This window comes from Coniophora puteana (genome assembly GCF_000271625.1).
Source record: "Coniophora puteana RWD-64-598 SS2 unplaced genomic scaffold CONPUscaffold_11, whole genome shotgun sequence".
Classification (NCBI taxonomy): Eukaryota; Fungi; Basidiomycota; class Agaricomycetes; order Boletales; family Coniophoraceae; genus Coniophora; species Coniophora puteana.
In genome coordinates this window covers 732,061-745,587 of record NW_006913063.1, presented here as the reverse complement: position 1 = coordinate 745,587, position 13,527 = coordinate 732,061, and the positions used below count along the sequence as shown (strand labels likewise).

Below are 13,527 nucleotides of genomic sequence, written 5' to 3'. Positions count from 1 at the left end.
TGGTACAGTACTTTTGAACAACGAAACTAAGATTTGAGACCACCAAAGACCGAGCAGTGAGCAGAGAGAGGCCAGGAGAAGCAGAGCATCGAGAGCAATCAGAGCAACGAGAATGAGCACAGGCAGCAGTGAGACCAGATCAAGAACAAGAAGAAAGTGTATACGAGAAGCGCTAGCTAGTCCTAGCGCGTTTGTTGGACTTGTCAGGCTGATTCTGGACGCGTTTTCGAGATGAGGAGGCGGAGGCAGTGGCGTTCGTGTCGCCCGAGTCGAGAAAAGGAAGAATACTATTGAGAGCACACAGAGCATCAGCTACACCACCGACAAGTTAATTCAACGCGCACGAATGAACTCACGAACCACAAAAAACAAGATAATATAAGGAAGATGCATACATGGATCGAGACTTGGACAAGTCAAACAAACATCATACAGATACGTAGACTTTTCACATAGTAAAAATTTTTTATAAGAAAAAAAAGGAAAAGGGTGTCTGTCCGCGCCTTCGTCCACGCCTGCCACCCACACCAGTGATCGATTCCTCGCGGCAGCTTTAAAGAAAAAGGCAGGATGCAGACGTACAAGTAGACATAGACATAGAAAGGGTGCGGGACAGGACACATGGAATATGACATGGGCAGTTGGGAAGGATCCCGACGAGATAGACAGACAGACGGACAGACGTGCGACATGAGACAGCGGGAGAAAAAGCGAGAGACAAATGTCATCGTGTCGTGAGCCGGAGAGAGGGATACCTTTCGAGCAGCAGCAGCCGTGGTGATAAACCACACAACCAACCGCCTACCGCCTACAACCTTCATATTGTCTTGTCATTTTGATGATACGCAGGTGCTGCTGCCCGGCCGCTGCTCTAAAACACGCAACCGACGCCACGCCAGCATGCACGCGCACAGAACACCTGCGTCCATCATCATCTGGGTCATCCCAGACGACACCCGTCCGCAACGACAGATATGCAGACGGATGATGCCCCGGGCGACCTGGAACACTCGAGAACACCTCGTAAAGGGTGCTTTGTTACTTCCCAAATCATATCAGCATCCTTATCACAACACACAAGGAAATAAGGAAAAGACACACCTTGCTGTTGTTATCGCTATAAGCATGCTCGATCCCAGCGATCAAGAATCGGGCTCAAGCTTCTCGCCGCGCGCGAGCACGCGCACGACCTTGCTCGGCTGCGAGACCATCTCCATCATCTGCATCACCGACGGCGGGCGCTCGACGAGTCCTCCACTTCCTCCTCCTCCACCGCCGTGACCATGTCCGTGACCATGACCGTGACCATGACCGTGCGCAGCGCCCACATTCGGAGCGGCCGAGCCGTGAGAGGGGCGCCTCGGGCCCTTGAAGTTCAGCTGGCGCTTGCCGCCACCGCCACCACCAGTCCTATCTTCGTCGTCGCCGGCCCCGCGAACATTGAGATTTTGGTGATGCGGCACGGGCACCCCGCCGCTACCGCCTCCACCGCCTCCACCAGCACCAGCGCCCGATGCCGCCTCGATCTCGAGCAACTCGATCCCAGCGCGCGCCGCCCAATGGGCGATGAGCGTCCCGGACGAGCGGGGCTCGTACTTGTGCGCATGCGGTTGCGGCGCAGGGAGCGGCACAGGCGAGGAAGCAGCGGGCTGTTCGCCGCTCTTCGGAGAACCTGCGTGCGCCTGCTGTACGGGGGACGGCATCTGGCCGCCAACCGGATTCGGGGTGGGGTTTGGGTTAGACACAGCGAGAACGACGCGAGGTGCAGAGCCGGCGCCCCGTCTGTCCGCGGCGAGCTTGAGCGTGTCTTTGGCGTTGTCGGCTTCCCAGCGGGCGCAGCAGATCATGCGGCGGACCCACTCGGGCGATGCGGAGAGGAGGTGGGGCGACGGGGGTGGCTTGTCCTTCGCGGCGGCGGCGTTGGTGTTGTTGGTTTCGTCCTCGAACGGAGCGTCGTGGAAGGAGATCTTGTCCCAGGGAACGTAGGCGTCGTCGCGCTGCACCCTGATACGGGGGTTCGTCCCGACCTGTGCCTCTAAGATGCGCGAAGCAGCACGGGCACGCTGCGCGAGCAGGGATGTGCCCTTCTTGAGAAGGTCCAGAGTGTTAAGAGCTTCGTCAGAGAGGTCAGCGGAACATTTTCAGAGCAAGTATCGATGAACGCAGACCTTCAAGGGGCACGATGACGATCTCGCTTCGCCCGTCCCGACACCACTTCTTCACCTGGTGCAGCGCATGCACGAGCACACTCGCATCGACGACAACCAAGTCCGCCTGCGTGTCCCTATCGGCCTGCCCCCTCGGGCCGTCCTCGTTCGAGCGCCTGGGCTTCCTCACCTCGAACTGCTCCTGTCGATCTGGGCTCCTGCGCTGCACCGGCCGCTTAGGCCCATGCGTGATCATCCCCCCGCCACCTCCCCCTCCGCGCCTGCCCTGGCCTTGCTGTCCTTGCACCTGTGCTTGCCCTTGGCCGAGGTCCATCTGCCCCTGGCGCCTATCCCTCCACCTCCCGGAAGCGGCGCCACCTCCTACGGACTTTTCGAGCTGCTCGACCTGGTGGCTGAGAAACGCCGCCCCGAGCGCGCGGGACATGGCCATCTTGTTCGCCGTGGCTGTCGCTGTTGGCCCCTGCAGTTGGGAATCTGTTAGCTCCGCCATGGTCTACAGGAGAGGAGGAGAGGAGAGGGGGATAGAGTGCTGGAGCGAGCGACGTACCCTTTCTGCCATTGTCTATCTGGACTATCGAGTGTGCGAGGATAAGTTATGTTATGAGAGAGCTGCTGGCTGGAGAACGGAGACGCAGAGGGCGAACTGTTGAATTGCGTGTGATAGCATCCACTTATAATCTGGACCGTGCTTAGTCAGCTCATAGTCAACGCGTCTAAGCTCCTCTCCGCAGTCTCTGACCCTGCCACAGAATGAACAGCGGATAGGGGAGGATAAATATGAGCACACTACAGTAACAACAGGGTATGAAGGTATATCCAGACAACGCCTCTGTCCAAAGACACAACACCTAATAGCATGTGGAAGAAAAGTCCACTCTCCCCCCCAACACCACACACACCAAAGATTCACCCAAACCCAAACACAGCCCCAAACACATCCCTCCAGCTCCTCTTCACCACAACCCTCACCCCGCCTCCATACTCCTCCGCAAGCCACTCCACATACCGCGCGTCGAGCGCACTCAGCGGCCCCAGCTCAAACGACGCCACGTCCTTGGCCCCGAGCGCGACCGTCATCTTCCCCACGTCCGGCGGCGCATACGCGCGTGCACGCGGGTCGCGCGGCACGGGCAGCAGCGCCGCGAGCCGCGAGAGCTGGAAGCACGTGTTAGCGTGAAACGTCTGCAACAGCGAGAGCGTCGTCAGGATCTGCCGCTCCTGGCGCTCCTGCAGCTCCTCGGGGTCGATGATGTCAAACTCCGCCGTTTTGGCATTGCCGTTGCCGCTGCCGCCGCCCAAAGCGGGTGTAGACGCGGACCCCACGCGCGCGCCAAAGCCAAGGCTGAGCATCGACCCCGTCGAGCCCTGCCGCCGGTGGTTCAGCTGCGCCGACGACTGATTTCGCGCCTGCGAGGACGACTGCGCGCGCGAATGCGCGCTCATATTGCTCGCCCGCCGCATCCCCTTCGTATTCACACTCGCCGCGCTCGCACCCGCACCCGCCCCCGCCTGCGGCCGCCCCTCGATCCCGTTCCCCACCGCGCGCACGAACGCGCTGCTCCCGAGACTGAGATCGTCGTCGCCCTCGAGCCGCACGCTGCCCCAGTTCGCCATCGAGCCGCCCTGCGTCGAGTACGACGCGCGCGAGTTGCCGCGCCACGCGCCCATCCACAGCCCCGCGCACACGATGCACGCGTCCTCGTACAGCCGCATCGCGTCTGTCCATGAGCTGCCGTAGGCTTTGCCCGCACGCGAGCTGTTCGTGTCTGTGGGAGGGCGGCAGCAGTGCTCGGCGCAGGCGTCGGCGCCGGTGAGGGAGAGAATGCGCTCGAGCTCGTTCCACTGCAAGTGTGTAAATATTAGTAGAGGTCAGTATGATGTGTAGGAGGGCACTTGCCAGTTTGATGTCACTCCACGTGAACCTGACAAGCGACAATCGGTGGGTGGGCCCGCGTGATGAGCCTGGCGACTGCACGGGTTTTGAGAGGTAGAGAGTAGGTCTAGAGTTGAGGTTGGGCGTCGATGTCGTCAGGTCTACGACTATATCGTAATACGAGGGCTTGTCGAGGAAAATAGCGTCCGTCGTGCCTTTCAATAAACGCCGTCAAAATTTGTTTTGACATCTTGGAAAAGAGCAGGACTTACAAGCAATCCACCCTTTTCCCGTCCGCCCCTCGGCGTCCATCTTGTTCAGATCGCTAAGAGTGACCATCCCGAGGACGTTGATGCCCTGCTTCGACTTGCCCTCGAGTTTTGTGCGGTATCGGGAACTGGTATCGTCTTCGCCGCTAGTAGAATAAAGAGAAGGATCCAGTTGGGATTCGTAGCATATGTCAGCCGCGACCTGGCAGAGGATGCAGGCGGCCTCCACGGGCGGGAGCGTGTATATAAGTATCCGCCGTCGGCCGAGGACGTGCTTGTACACCGTGAGCGCGGAGGGACCCAAGATGCGGAGCAGATGAGGTAGATGTGGGGTTGGATTCGAGGGACACCAGTCTGAGTCGGGCTGCAACCACACGAATATCGTCAGCAAACAGTCCATCTCATTCCATGACACCGAGAAGCAAACATGCACGCACCCCATCCAGCTCCTGGCTCCACCCATTCCAGTCCCCTGCCCCGCCGAGATCGTCGTGCTGCACCCTGCGCTCTTCGAAGAACGCGCGGGCAGGACCCCAGTCGCTCTCCTGGGGCTCGAGCCTACCGTGTATCTCAAGCGGACTGTATATGGCATTGATAACGTGCCTGAGCGGGGCGACGTGCCGCCACGCGCGGGGGCGGACAGACGGGGCGAGGAGGATGCCGAGGGCAGAGAGGCGGAAGCCGCGCTGGCCCTCCTCGGTCGTGCGCCGGCGGCGGAAGACGGAGACGCCCGGGTGGCCTTCGTGCGTGAAGTATCTGGAGGGGTTGGGGTGTTGGTTGAGTGGGGAGAGGGTTTTTGGGTGTGAAAACGTACACGACGTCTTGCTCGACGAGGTGCAGCCCGCTCGGGAGTGTGCTGAATTCGATTCCGTCGAGCACGAGGTCTGTGTCGAGGGCATAAACGTCGGTTCTAGGAGATAGGTATGCGTAAGAAGCGACATACGGTCTTTCGTCTTGAGCGACCAGTCTAACACGTTTCCCTTGGTCGGGTGGAAAGACGTGTGGAAGATAGCAACTAGACATGTCCGTTAGCAACCTCTACACCCCAAAGAGAGAAAGAACCCGTAACTGACCGACATCCCTAGGTATCGCCTTGCCCTCGGGGGCAGCCATCCAGCGTGGAGGGTGTGGAGGGGAATATACAGTGGTGAAGTCGTCGTCGGTGTCCACTTGCCCCTTGCACCTGCGCCCCAGCCGGAACCACAGCCACAGCCACTGCTTTGCTGGCTGGCACCGTCGCGGAGTTCCAATTCTCAGCCTCGCCTGCAGAGCGTCACCGCCGGATCCCAGGCGCGAGATGTCACGACCAACACCGTGAACGATGGCATCCGCACAGCAGCAGACCCAGCAGATCAACATCGGCGACCTCGACCTGCAGCAGCTCGCGGAAGTGCGCAGGCAGCTAGACAGCGTCGGTGCTGGTTCTGCACGTTATATGATGATGATGGTCTGATTTCTTTCGTGATCTTCAGGAACTGCAACATCTCTCGAGCTCGTTCCAGCAGCTCAAGCAGGCGCAGGCAAAGTTCAAGTCGTGCATCGAGAACGTTAACACCGTGAAGCCGCAGAACAAGGGTGCGTACTCCGCCTGCGATCGTGCTCGCTGCTGGCTGATCTGAGGGCTTCGCAGGCACAACACTGCTCGTCCCCCTGACGAACTCGCTGTACATCCCCGGGCGCCTGAACGACGCGGAGAACGTGATAGTTGATGTCGGGACAGGGTACTACGTGAAGAAGGTGCGCCTGCATTCATTAATCCTCCCTCCTTTGATCTAGCTTTGTTCCTCGATCGAGCGCTCGGCTGTTCGCTTCACCTTGGCTCACGATCCACCCGTTTCCCAATCCCCCAGACGCGTACACAAGCCGCCGAGTACTACAAGGCCAAGGTGGACTACATCGCGAAGAACCTCGATACGCTCGGAGACACGCTGCAGAAGAAGCAGGATAACCTGAACACGATCATCAACGTGATGCAGGCAAAGATACAGGCGCAGTCGCAGCCGTCGAAGAGCTAGACGTTTCAGATAGGGCGTTGGCATTTGCGATCTTGTGTTTGGGGAGGTGGAGGTTAAAATGGCCAGCTACGTATGCTTGCTACCGCACATAGAACGTCGTGGCGCATGCTACTTTTCTATAAGTCAACGCGCTTTTCGGTACTTACTTGACTTGAAATCATTCGACTCACTCGGTAATGAGGGTTATCGGCTGTTCATATTATCGTACGTGAAGTGCCCGTTGAAAGAAAGACCAAGCGGCTCTATATACGCACGGTCATCACCGAAATATAAGTCCGATGTGGTGTAGTGGCTAACATTGCTGTCTTTCACTACTAATGATCACAGCAGCCCCGGGTTCGATTCCCGGCGTCGGAATACATTTTGCCCTTTTGCTTTGATAACCAGGTATCGCAATAGACCTTTAATACCACGCTACTTCAATTTGTTCAGCCGCGGGCCTTCATACGACGTTTCGCGAGAGGTGTTTGCTCCTCCCCGCGTCCTCTACCTATACAGCACCTCGCATTCGGTACCCCCACAGTTATCTGCTTCGATATGATGCTTCTCTGAATCTCATTGAAGTAATGGAGGGTCTATAGAGAACTCTTATAAGTAAGTACACCGTAAAGCTCAAGAAGCCAGTCGGAGATAATATTAGCACAAAGTCCTAAATAGCGAAAGGCCGCTGATCATATACATACAGGAGAGAGTTCCGCATAAATAAAGGGCCAAAGGAAGACAAAGAGTGGCGAGACTGGCAAGGGCTATGGCTAAGTGAAGTCCAGGTCCCCGCTAACACCAAAGTGCTGATGTATGTAGCTACGTGTTCGAAAAGTTATCATAGACCTGTCTTACCTGCAGTACCTATGACCTGATAAGTATTCTGGCAGGTAGTCACCTTTTCATCAAGGTACGCTATTTTCCGGCTGAGGAAATTCTCTGTTTACTGATTCCTCTAACGGGTCGTCGAGAGCAGGCGGGTGCCCTCCAAATCCGATGGAGCTGATTGTTCCGGTGCTTATGCTGGACCCTCCATTCAAATGGGTTAAATGATCTCGGCGGATAGATAAGATCAGCCATGGTCCCAACATGCAAAGAAGTCCAGTATCGAGAGAAAGCTCGATACAATAGAGGATATTTGTTGCAGTAATAGAGCCCTAGAATTACCGGATATTCTAGTCAGTTCCCCAGCAGGGCAATGCTATCGCTTAGATTGTGCTGCTCACTAAATTGAGAATTGATGGGAGGTTTAGGATTATGGTCAGAGCCGAGCCTGCGAGCACCCTAGACAATGTATTAAGGCTTGATATTCTCAGACTATGGGAGAAACTGTTTACCATAGGAAATACAGCAAGCCTTGACCCAGCAGTAACCTGATTATCCCACTGATGTCTGTTGAGGAGGACGCCTTTCCATGCACTCTCAGGTACATCAATGAGCGGTAGATGAGCATTGCAACGAGCAAAAACTCGTATGCGCAGGTGCCTCCGTTGCTCACAACATCAAGAATCCATAATACTTGATTATTCAGATCAAAAACCAGACATCCCCGGATGCCTAATAAGATGCCTTCTTGATCTGACCAGGATTATATATATTTAATAGAATGTTATTAGTGCAGTGCTCCCGTGACTTACAGGTGTAAGAATAAAGTGGAAGAGATTGAAGGACAGCCATTGAAACACTCAGCAGCTGTGTGATAACAAATATGGCGAAGAGGAAGAAGGTCACTCTCTTTGAATTTTCGTAGAGTGCACAGACTCGGGCGCACATGACTCCTGAAAACTCCAAGTTAGCTGTTTCACTTGATGTTAGCCGATAACACTACCTTGAATGATCATGATCAGCACGGTGGGAAGAACGTTGCTGTACAACGTATAAAGTATCATGCCTTGTATTGTTGAACACAAGCCACACACTATAGAAACGTTGGCTTACATCTATGCGACATATTTTCTTGTCTGTCAGCCCAACAAAATAAACAGGCCAGGGAAGACTATAGGAAGTACGCTCACTCCTATTAGAGCCACACTCGTAAGTTTCACGTATTTATTATTGGTACAGCCGCCTTACTCTGTCTGACAGAATAACGGGAAATTCTGTAACTGGAAAAATTAATGCAACCGTGAAGAACAATAGTGTGCAAGAGTACCAACCAATGTACATTCTTTATGGAGGGGAAAAATGTTAGAAAAAACGTAGAAAAGAAACCTACATCAAAGCATACATAGGAAATATTAGGCCAACGTAGCGTAACTAAGAGTGAAAATTAGGATGTCTTCAGTAGATAATTCTAGCTGTAGTGCCAATAACACTCACAAAGGCATAACAATATGTCAAGGGAGATATTCCATATTGCTAAGAAATCCAAACCCATAAAATTATCAACACAGCGTCATCCTGCACTCGCTAACCAGGCACGCACCCATATCAGCAAAATCTGACACAGTTCACTTCATAATGTCATAGTCCATTTATAGGAGGGAATGTATCTCACCTCTTGACTCAGGTTGAGAGCTAGTTCAAAAGAGTCACAAAAACAATTCAGTGAAGCTATCTTCAACTAACCGTAATCGTAGATCGCCACTGTCAGAAGTGACACTACGGTATTCAATCTAGTTCAGCATGGTTGTGTCACTTGTGACTACGGGTGGCTACCTACCAAGAATATAATTTATCTTCTGATATTCGATGAGGATAGGCATAAAAGCAGGAGAATTTGAGACTACGGGCATGTTGGGCGTCTTCTCTGTGGGTGTTTCTATCCATGAGTATACTTGCTGACCTTTTATACGTGCGTGCAATTTCATGGAACAGCAGCGACAGCTGTTCTTGGACACGCTACCGTTTTACACTGGTAGTGAGATGATAATTGTAGTTCGTGATGCCTTCCACACATATTCCAAATATCCTCGATCCGGTGTCCAGTCCAAGACCAAAATGCAATGATATGTCATGATGGTATCCATTCGATCGTAGTTCGTTTTTGCGCACATGTATCAAGAATATCCTATAGATAGCCAGATGCTGAACGTAACTTACGAAGCAGCAGAACATTATCAATAGCATGAGTGGACATAGATCAGTGCAAGGAAATATTAATATTGGTACGGTGTGGCGGCTGCGCCATGTATATTTTACAAAGCCAGCTGCGGGAGTAATTATCGAGTCGATATCGTTGCCCAACTGTCCGCCACGTACCTACTTTGGCCTTTTGCCGCGCGAACCAGACTTGTTGTCAGGAGCATCGTCACTTTGGAAGTTGATCAGCGTTTCTGGTACAAATACCCTGCTCAACAGATATGTTATATTCAAAGACGTCACCTCACCTGCCAGGGACGGCATTAATATAGGCGGTGAAGAACAATGTATCAAACGCGCAGTGCAATAGTCCAAAGATGAAGACATACTGATCTGTTCCATGGCTCAACTTCGCAGGCCAACGTGTAAGTCTTCATCATTTTCCAAGAAGGAACGTCATTCAACAAGGGCGTTCCCCATCATACCCTCCGCAAGGAACTTCGCCTAGGCGACCGCAAGCTGATCATGACTCCCATCCCTTTTTGCACCACAGGTCAAGTACAGCCTTAACAGAGCATGGTCTCCAACCTCCGCTTCCTCCCATGGATAATCACATTTATCAAGGGATTATTTCTGTAAGGTGCTGGCACATGTTCACGCGAAGATGATTAGAAGAGCTATCCAAATATGCTTGACGAGGTCTTCATAATTATCTTAGATTTGCTGCTAACGGTGTACCTAAAGTACCAGATATCGTTGGACACAGACCTCCTTTCACCCTTCCACCTCGTTCTGGAAAACACTGGAGATGGATTGATTATTCCGCGTGCATAGCGGACGTCGGATAAAGACGTTGGAAGCTTCTCCATGGCAGGATCAGATGATCAAGCTTTCAAGGAGCTGCAACGCGCTGGGCAAGGAGTAACGACGAGAACGCTATGAAAAGAGAGCTATTCCCACGAAGCGCATATACTACACGCTATATACGACACCGCAAGCACATTTTTCTGGATCATTGCAGACGGGGAACATGATGTGAAGGACGGGTGTACGAATTGGCTTAGTAATTCGATCCATGCACTCTAACTGTCTTTCTTCGTATTTTGTTATTCTGATTATGCTGTCGTCAAGTCTCCTTGACAAGAATTTGAATAAATGTTGAAGGCGCATATCGAACACTTTCTTTGCAGTTTCTAGGAGCTGATTTTGTGGCCCACACTGGTATCTGTGAGGAATAAGCGTTGGTTTATGGATCGCAGTGTCCTAATACCATGCTTCGAGACTTCATCGCGCGCTCATGTTTGAGCTTAGTTCGCACAACGAATCTAGAAAAATTGGCGTAGAGTTACAACGACATGCGGTGACCTTTGTATCCATAATAGCTACTAAGTGCCCTTTACACGTAGCATGGTGCTTCCAAGGCTATAAAACACCGAGTATGAGTATTCAAGTATTAGGAAGCAATCTGGGTGCTGAGTCGGCAGTGGTAAGAACACTAAACAGCAATGGAGTCTCTTCTCGCTGGTGACTCTAGTGTCTACCGCGTATCTCGGGTGTAATAGGCGATTTGTAGAAGATGAAGCACCGAGTTGTCTACCGGGGCAGCACAGTCGAGGCGCTCAAGGAAGCAGTCAGCACATGCTGGTAGATGCGACGTTCGAGGAGGAAATTGGGAGGAAACCTGTTAGAGCCAGGAGGATTATTGGGCCCGAGTCTACGGCAAGATGTGTGCTATCACAAGCCACTACCGCATCCACCAGTGTATCAGCGAGTGTCAGTAGATCACTGGTGGTTGCAACCTGTTGTCGCTGTTCAGGAGCGTTCGTGAAAGAACTGCACTGCACTGCCTTACGTGACCATCTCGGGAAACCCGGTCCGACAGTCGTACGGATGTTTTGGCTGGCCGCCGCGTCCTGCGTCCTCAGTGCTTCAGAGTCTCGAGTCGAGTCATGCTGTCACCATTTTACTCTTCTTCTCAAAGTAGCTCACACAAGCTCAGGTCGACTTTTGGGAAGAACGAAAAGAATCACTAGGTTGAGGAATGCAACAGAAGACACTAATACCCAAGGGAAAGAACGAACGACATCAAACACCCTAAGACAAATTCTGGCACCAGCAAGTACTACGAAACAGGTCCCCCCCACGCACGCTTGTCGCGAGCCTGCCTATCGAGAACCTCCTGCGCATCCCTCCTCCTTGCATGAGCGGAAGTCACCAGTCTCGGCGGGGAATTCTCGCCTACGGATCTCTCGGCAGTACTCACCCGCCGCACGGAAACTCGAGCCCTCGTGTGGGTGCTTGATGCACCGCTCGTGGACGATGCGTCGGTTCTGGTCTTTCTTCTGGGAGGGAGGGAGGTCAAGGGCAGGCTGTCTAGAGTTTATTAGTGATGTAGTCAGCTTTTCCATAAGGCATCTTCAGAACCTTCTGTTGACTCACCTCTTTGGATGACGGTTCTTGCGCGTCTCTCGGTGGCAGATGAACTCGAGACGCTGCTAGCTGTCCCTGAAAGAGTCTGGGTATGAACGGGGGCATGGAGGGTAAAGCAGTTAAGCTAAACCCACAATCGACATTCATGGCTCGCTCCTGCAGAGCCGCGACATGGTCCTTCAGTGCCGCAATGTCCATCTCCGCGCCCAGAAGCCGGGCAGAGTACCCACATAATCGCGTGTCGATCCACCCCGGGGCACTATCGATCCCAGGCCAGCAGTCATCCGTCGAAGCCCGTCGCCTCAACTCCAGCGGCCCACTCGGCAACAAAACGTCCCCATCCATCTCGTCGTATGCCACCCCCGCCGCCCCGCTCTCCAGAGCAGCCTCGAGTGCCTCCTCTCTTCTGCACAGCTCCTCGACCTGCTCCACCAAGCGCCGATTCTCCTCTTCCGCGACCGCGCCCGCCTCGCGGATCTCCTCGCACTCGACACGGTGCCGATATTGCATGCGCACGCGCTCCTCCGCGTGGTAACTCTTGAGCGCGAGAATCTCGAGCCTGAACCGTTCCGCGTCGTCCGCGCCCTGGGCCTCGCAGCGCTCGAGATGCACGTTGGCATCGAAGAGCATGATCGCGCTGCGCTCGAGCTGGCTCTCTAGCTTGTCCGTCCGCTCCAGGAGCTGCCTTCGCTCGTCATCTCTTGCGGCTTTGAAGTCCCTCAGCCACGCGGATGTATTGTAGGCCTCGGCGGCGCTGCTCTCGAGCTGCGCCTCAAGCTTGGCGATCTTGTCTCGCAGCGTGTCCGTGTAGACGCTGTAGTCAAGGAGCGAGGACTTCATCTTCTGCAGCTCGGTCCAGAATGTGTCTTGTTCTTCGTCGAAAGCCCTTTTGAGATCGGTGTCGTACTTCCGCAGGCTCTCGAGCTCACTATGAAGGTCCCTGTTCCGAGCGTTTGAGCGTTTTAGCTCCGCCAAGAGAGAATCGATGAAGTCCTGGGTAAGATACTCCACGGTTGGTGTTTTGGTTGAGACGACAGGGTTCTGGCGGAGAATTGCAAGCTCGGTCCTCCAGGAAGTGCATGTAGCCATGATATAAAGAATGTGAAGATATAGTAATGTTGGGAATAACGAAAGGAAGGGAAAGAGAGTGACGCCGCGACAATGAATGAAGAGGAAAGACAAGGACAACAAGCCCAAGAAACTGCGGTTGCGTGCAGCGTTCTCCTTTCCAAAAGCGCAATGGAATTCTGGTCGGCTTCTCTGACTCCTGCGAGTCCTAGCTTCACGCAAAGATGCTGGCGGATATCCTTCTACATAATCATTGACTCAGATTGCCTATGTCACGGTTCTGCGCAGGACTCCTCGTGCGTTCTCAAGCTTGGAATGGCAAGACACGTTTATCAGAGCACTTGGACCGAGTTAACCGTATAGCACGCATATACCCACTGATATATCACACAACTGTGACACTACTAGTAGTACGTACGTACCATAATATTGCACTGGCATACAACCACAGAGCCCCACTCAAATACAGGGCTCGACGTCAGAAGGCCAACCAGACTGGGCTACTAGAATATCATGAGCCTCGTTCTGAATGGCGGCATCATCCTAGGCTACTAGCAGCGCTGATGTCACTACCCTGCCGTCAAACGGTCGTCCAAACGTACCTCAACACACTCAAGAGTCCGAGACATCACACACACTGCAGAACTCGATCTCGCAGCACACAGGCCCATACCACAAACACCTTGTTCGAAAACAAAACT

The 13,527-nt window shown here is 53.5% G+C and overlaps 4 protein-coding genes and 1 non-coding gene across 5 annotated transcripts; 2 read left to right on the top strand and 3 right to left on the bottom strand.

Moving 5' to 3' along the window:
* Window positions 1–354: 354 nt before the first annotated feature.
* On the bottom strand, window positions 355–2,801 carry CONPUDRAFT_138950 (uncharacterized protein). Its single transcript, XM_007773899.1, has 4 exons — window positions 2,716–2,801; window positions 2,169–2,628; window positions 1,102–2,113; window positions 355–1,041 (listed from the first exon to the last, which is right to left on the bottom strand). Exons 1-3 carry the CDS (start codon window positions 2,725–2,727, stop codon window positions 1,143–1,145), a joined length of 1,443 nt encoding a protein of 480 aa, XP_007772089.1. The 5' UTR covers window positions 2,728–2,801; the 3' UTR covers window positions 355–1,041; window positions 1,102–1,142.
* Window positions 2,802–2,977: 176 nt separating this feature from the next.
* On the bottom strand, window positions 2,978–5,493 carry CONPUDRAFT_108960 (uncharacterized protein). Its single transcript, XM_007773898.1, has 7 exons — window positions 5,384–5,493; window positions 5,254–5,325; window positions 5,125–5,194; window positions 4,748–5,066; window positions 4,314–4,674; window positions 4,066–4,256; window positions 2,978–4,010 (listed from the first exon to the last, which is right to left on the bottom strand). Exons 1-7 carry the CDS (start codon window positions 5,421–5,423, stop codon window positions 3,075–3,077), a joined length of 1,989 nt encoding a protein of 662 aa, XP_007772088.1. The 5' UTR covers window positions 5,424–5,493; the 3' UTR covers window positions 2,978–3,074.
* Window positions 5,494–5,599: 106 nt separating this feature from the next.
* CONPUDRAFT_108957 (Prefoldin alpha subunit) lies at window positions 5,600–6,543 on the top strand. Its single transcript, XM_007773897.1, has 4 exons — window positions 5,600–5,721; window positions 5,783–5,885; window positions 5,941–6,047; window positions 6,161–6,543. The coding sequence occupies exons 1-4, from the start codon at window positions 5,632–5,634 to the stop codon at window positions 6,323–6,325; spliced, it is 465 nt and encodes a 154-aa protein (XP_007772087.1). The 5' UTR covers window positions 5,600–5,631; the 3' UTR covers window positions 6,326–6,543.
* Window positions 6,544–6,599: 56 nt separating this feature from the next.
* Window positions 6,600–6,682, top strand: CONPUDRAFT_t95. The gene has a single exon. It is a non-coding gene; the product is annotated as a tRNA-Glu (tRNA).
* A 4,811-nt stretch (window positions 6,683–11,493) lies between these two features.
* On the bottom strand, window positions 11,494–12,847 carry CONPUDRAFT_156901 (uncharacterized protein; the record flags this gene model as incomplete). The annotated part of the gene is made up of 2 exons (XM_007773896.1): window positions 11,494–11,697; window positions 11,768–12,847. The coding sequence occupies 2 exons, from the start codon at window positions 12,845–12,847 to the stop codon at window positions 11,494–11,496; spliced, it is 1,284 nt and encodes a 427-aa protein (XP_007772086.1).
* Window positions 12,848–13,527: the final 680 nt, after the last annotated feature.

What these genes read in the sequence shown, in the direction of transcription:
- CONPUDRAFT_138950 (XM_007773899.1), bottom strand. An exon ending in CGTCATCGTGCCCCTTGAAG is followed by an intron (nt 2,114 to 2,168) that starts GTCTGCGTTCAT and finishes TCTCTGACGAAG; the next exon opens with CTCTTAACACTCTGGACCTT.
- CONPUDRAFT_108960 (XM_007773898.1), bottom strand. Translation starts at nt 5,423, where the DNA reads ATGGCTGCCCCCGAGGGCAAGGCGATACCTAGGGATGTCG. An exon ending in GGCGATACCTAGGGATGTCG is followed by an intron (nt 5,326 to 5,383) that starts GTCAGTTACGGG and finishes GGACATGTCTAG; the next exon opens with TTGCTATCTTCCACACGTCT. An exon ending in CGTGGAGTGACATCAAACTG is followed by an intron (nt 4,011 to 4,065) that starts GCAAGTGCCCTC and finishes ACACACTTGCAG; the next exon opens with TGGAACGAGCTCGAGCGCAT.
- CONPUDRAFT_108957 (XM_007773897.1), top strand. Translation starts at nt 5,632, where the DNA reads ATGGCATCCGCACAGCAGCAGACCCAGCAGATCAACATCGGCGACCTC. An exon ending in TGCGCAGGCAGCTAGACAGC is followed by an intron (nt 5,722 to 5,782) that starts GTCGGTGCTGGT and finishes CGTGATCTTCAG; the next exon opens with GAACTGCAACATCTCTCGAG. An exon ending in CAGGGTACTACGTGAAGAAG is followed by an intron (nt 6,048 to 6,160) that starts GTGCGCCTGCAT and finishes CCAATCCCCCAG; the next exon opens with ACGCGTACACAAGCCGCCGA.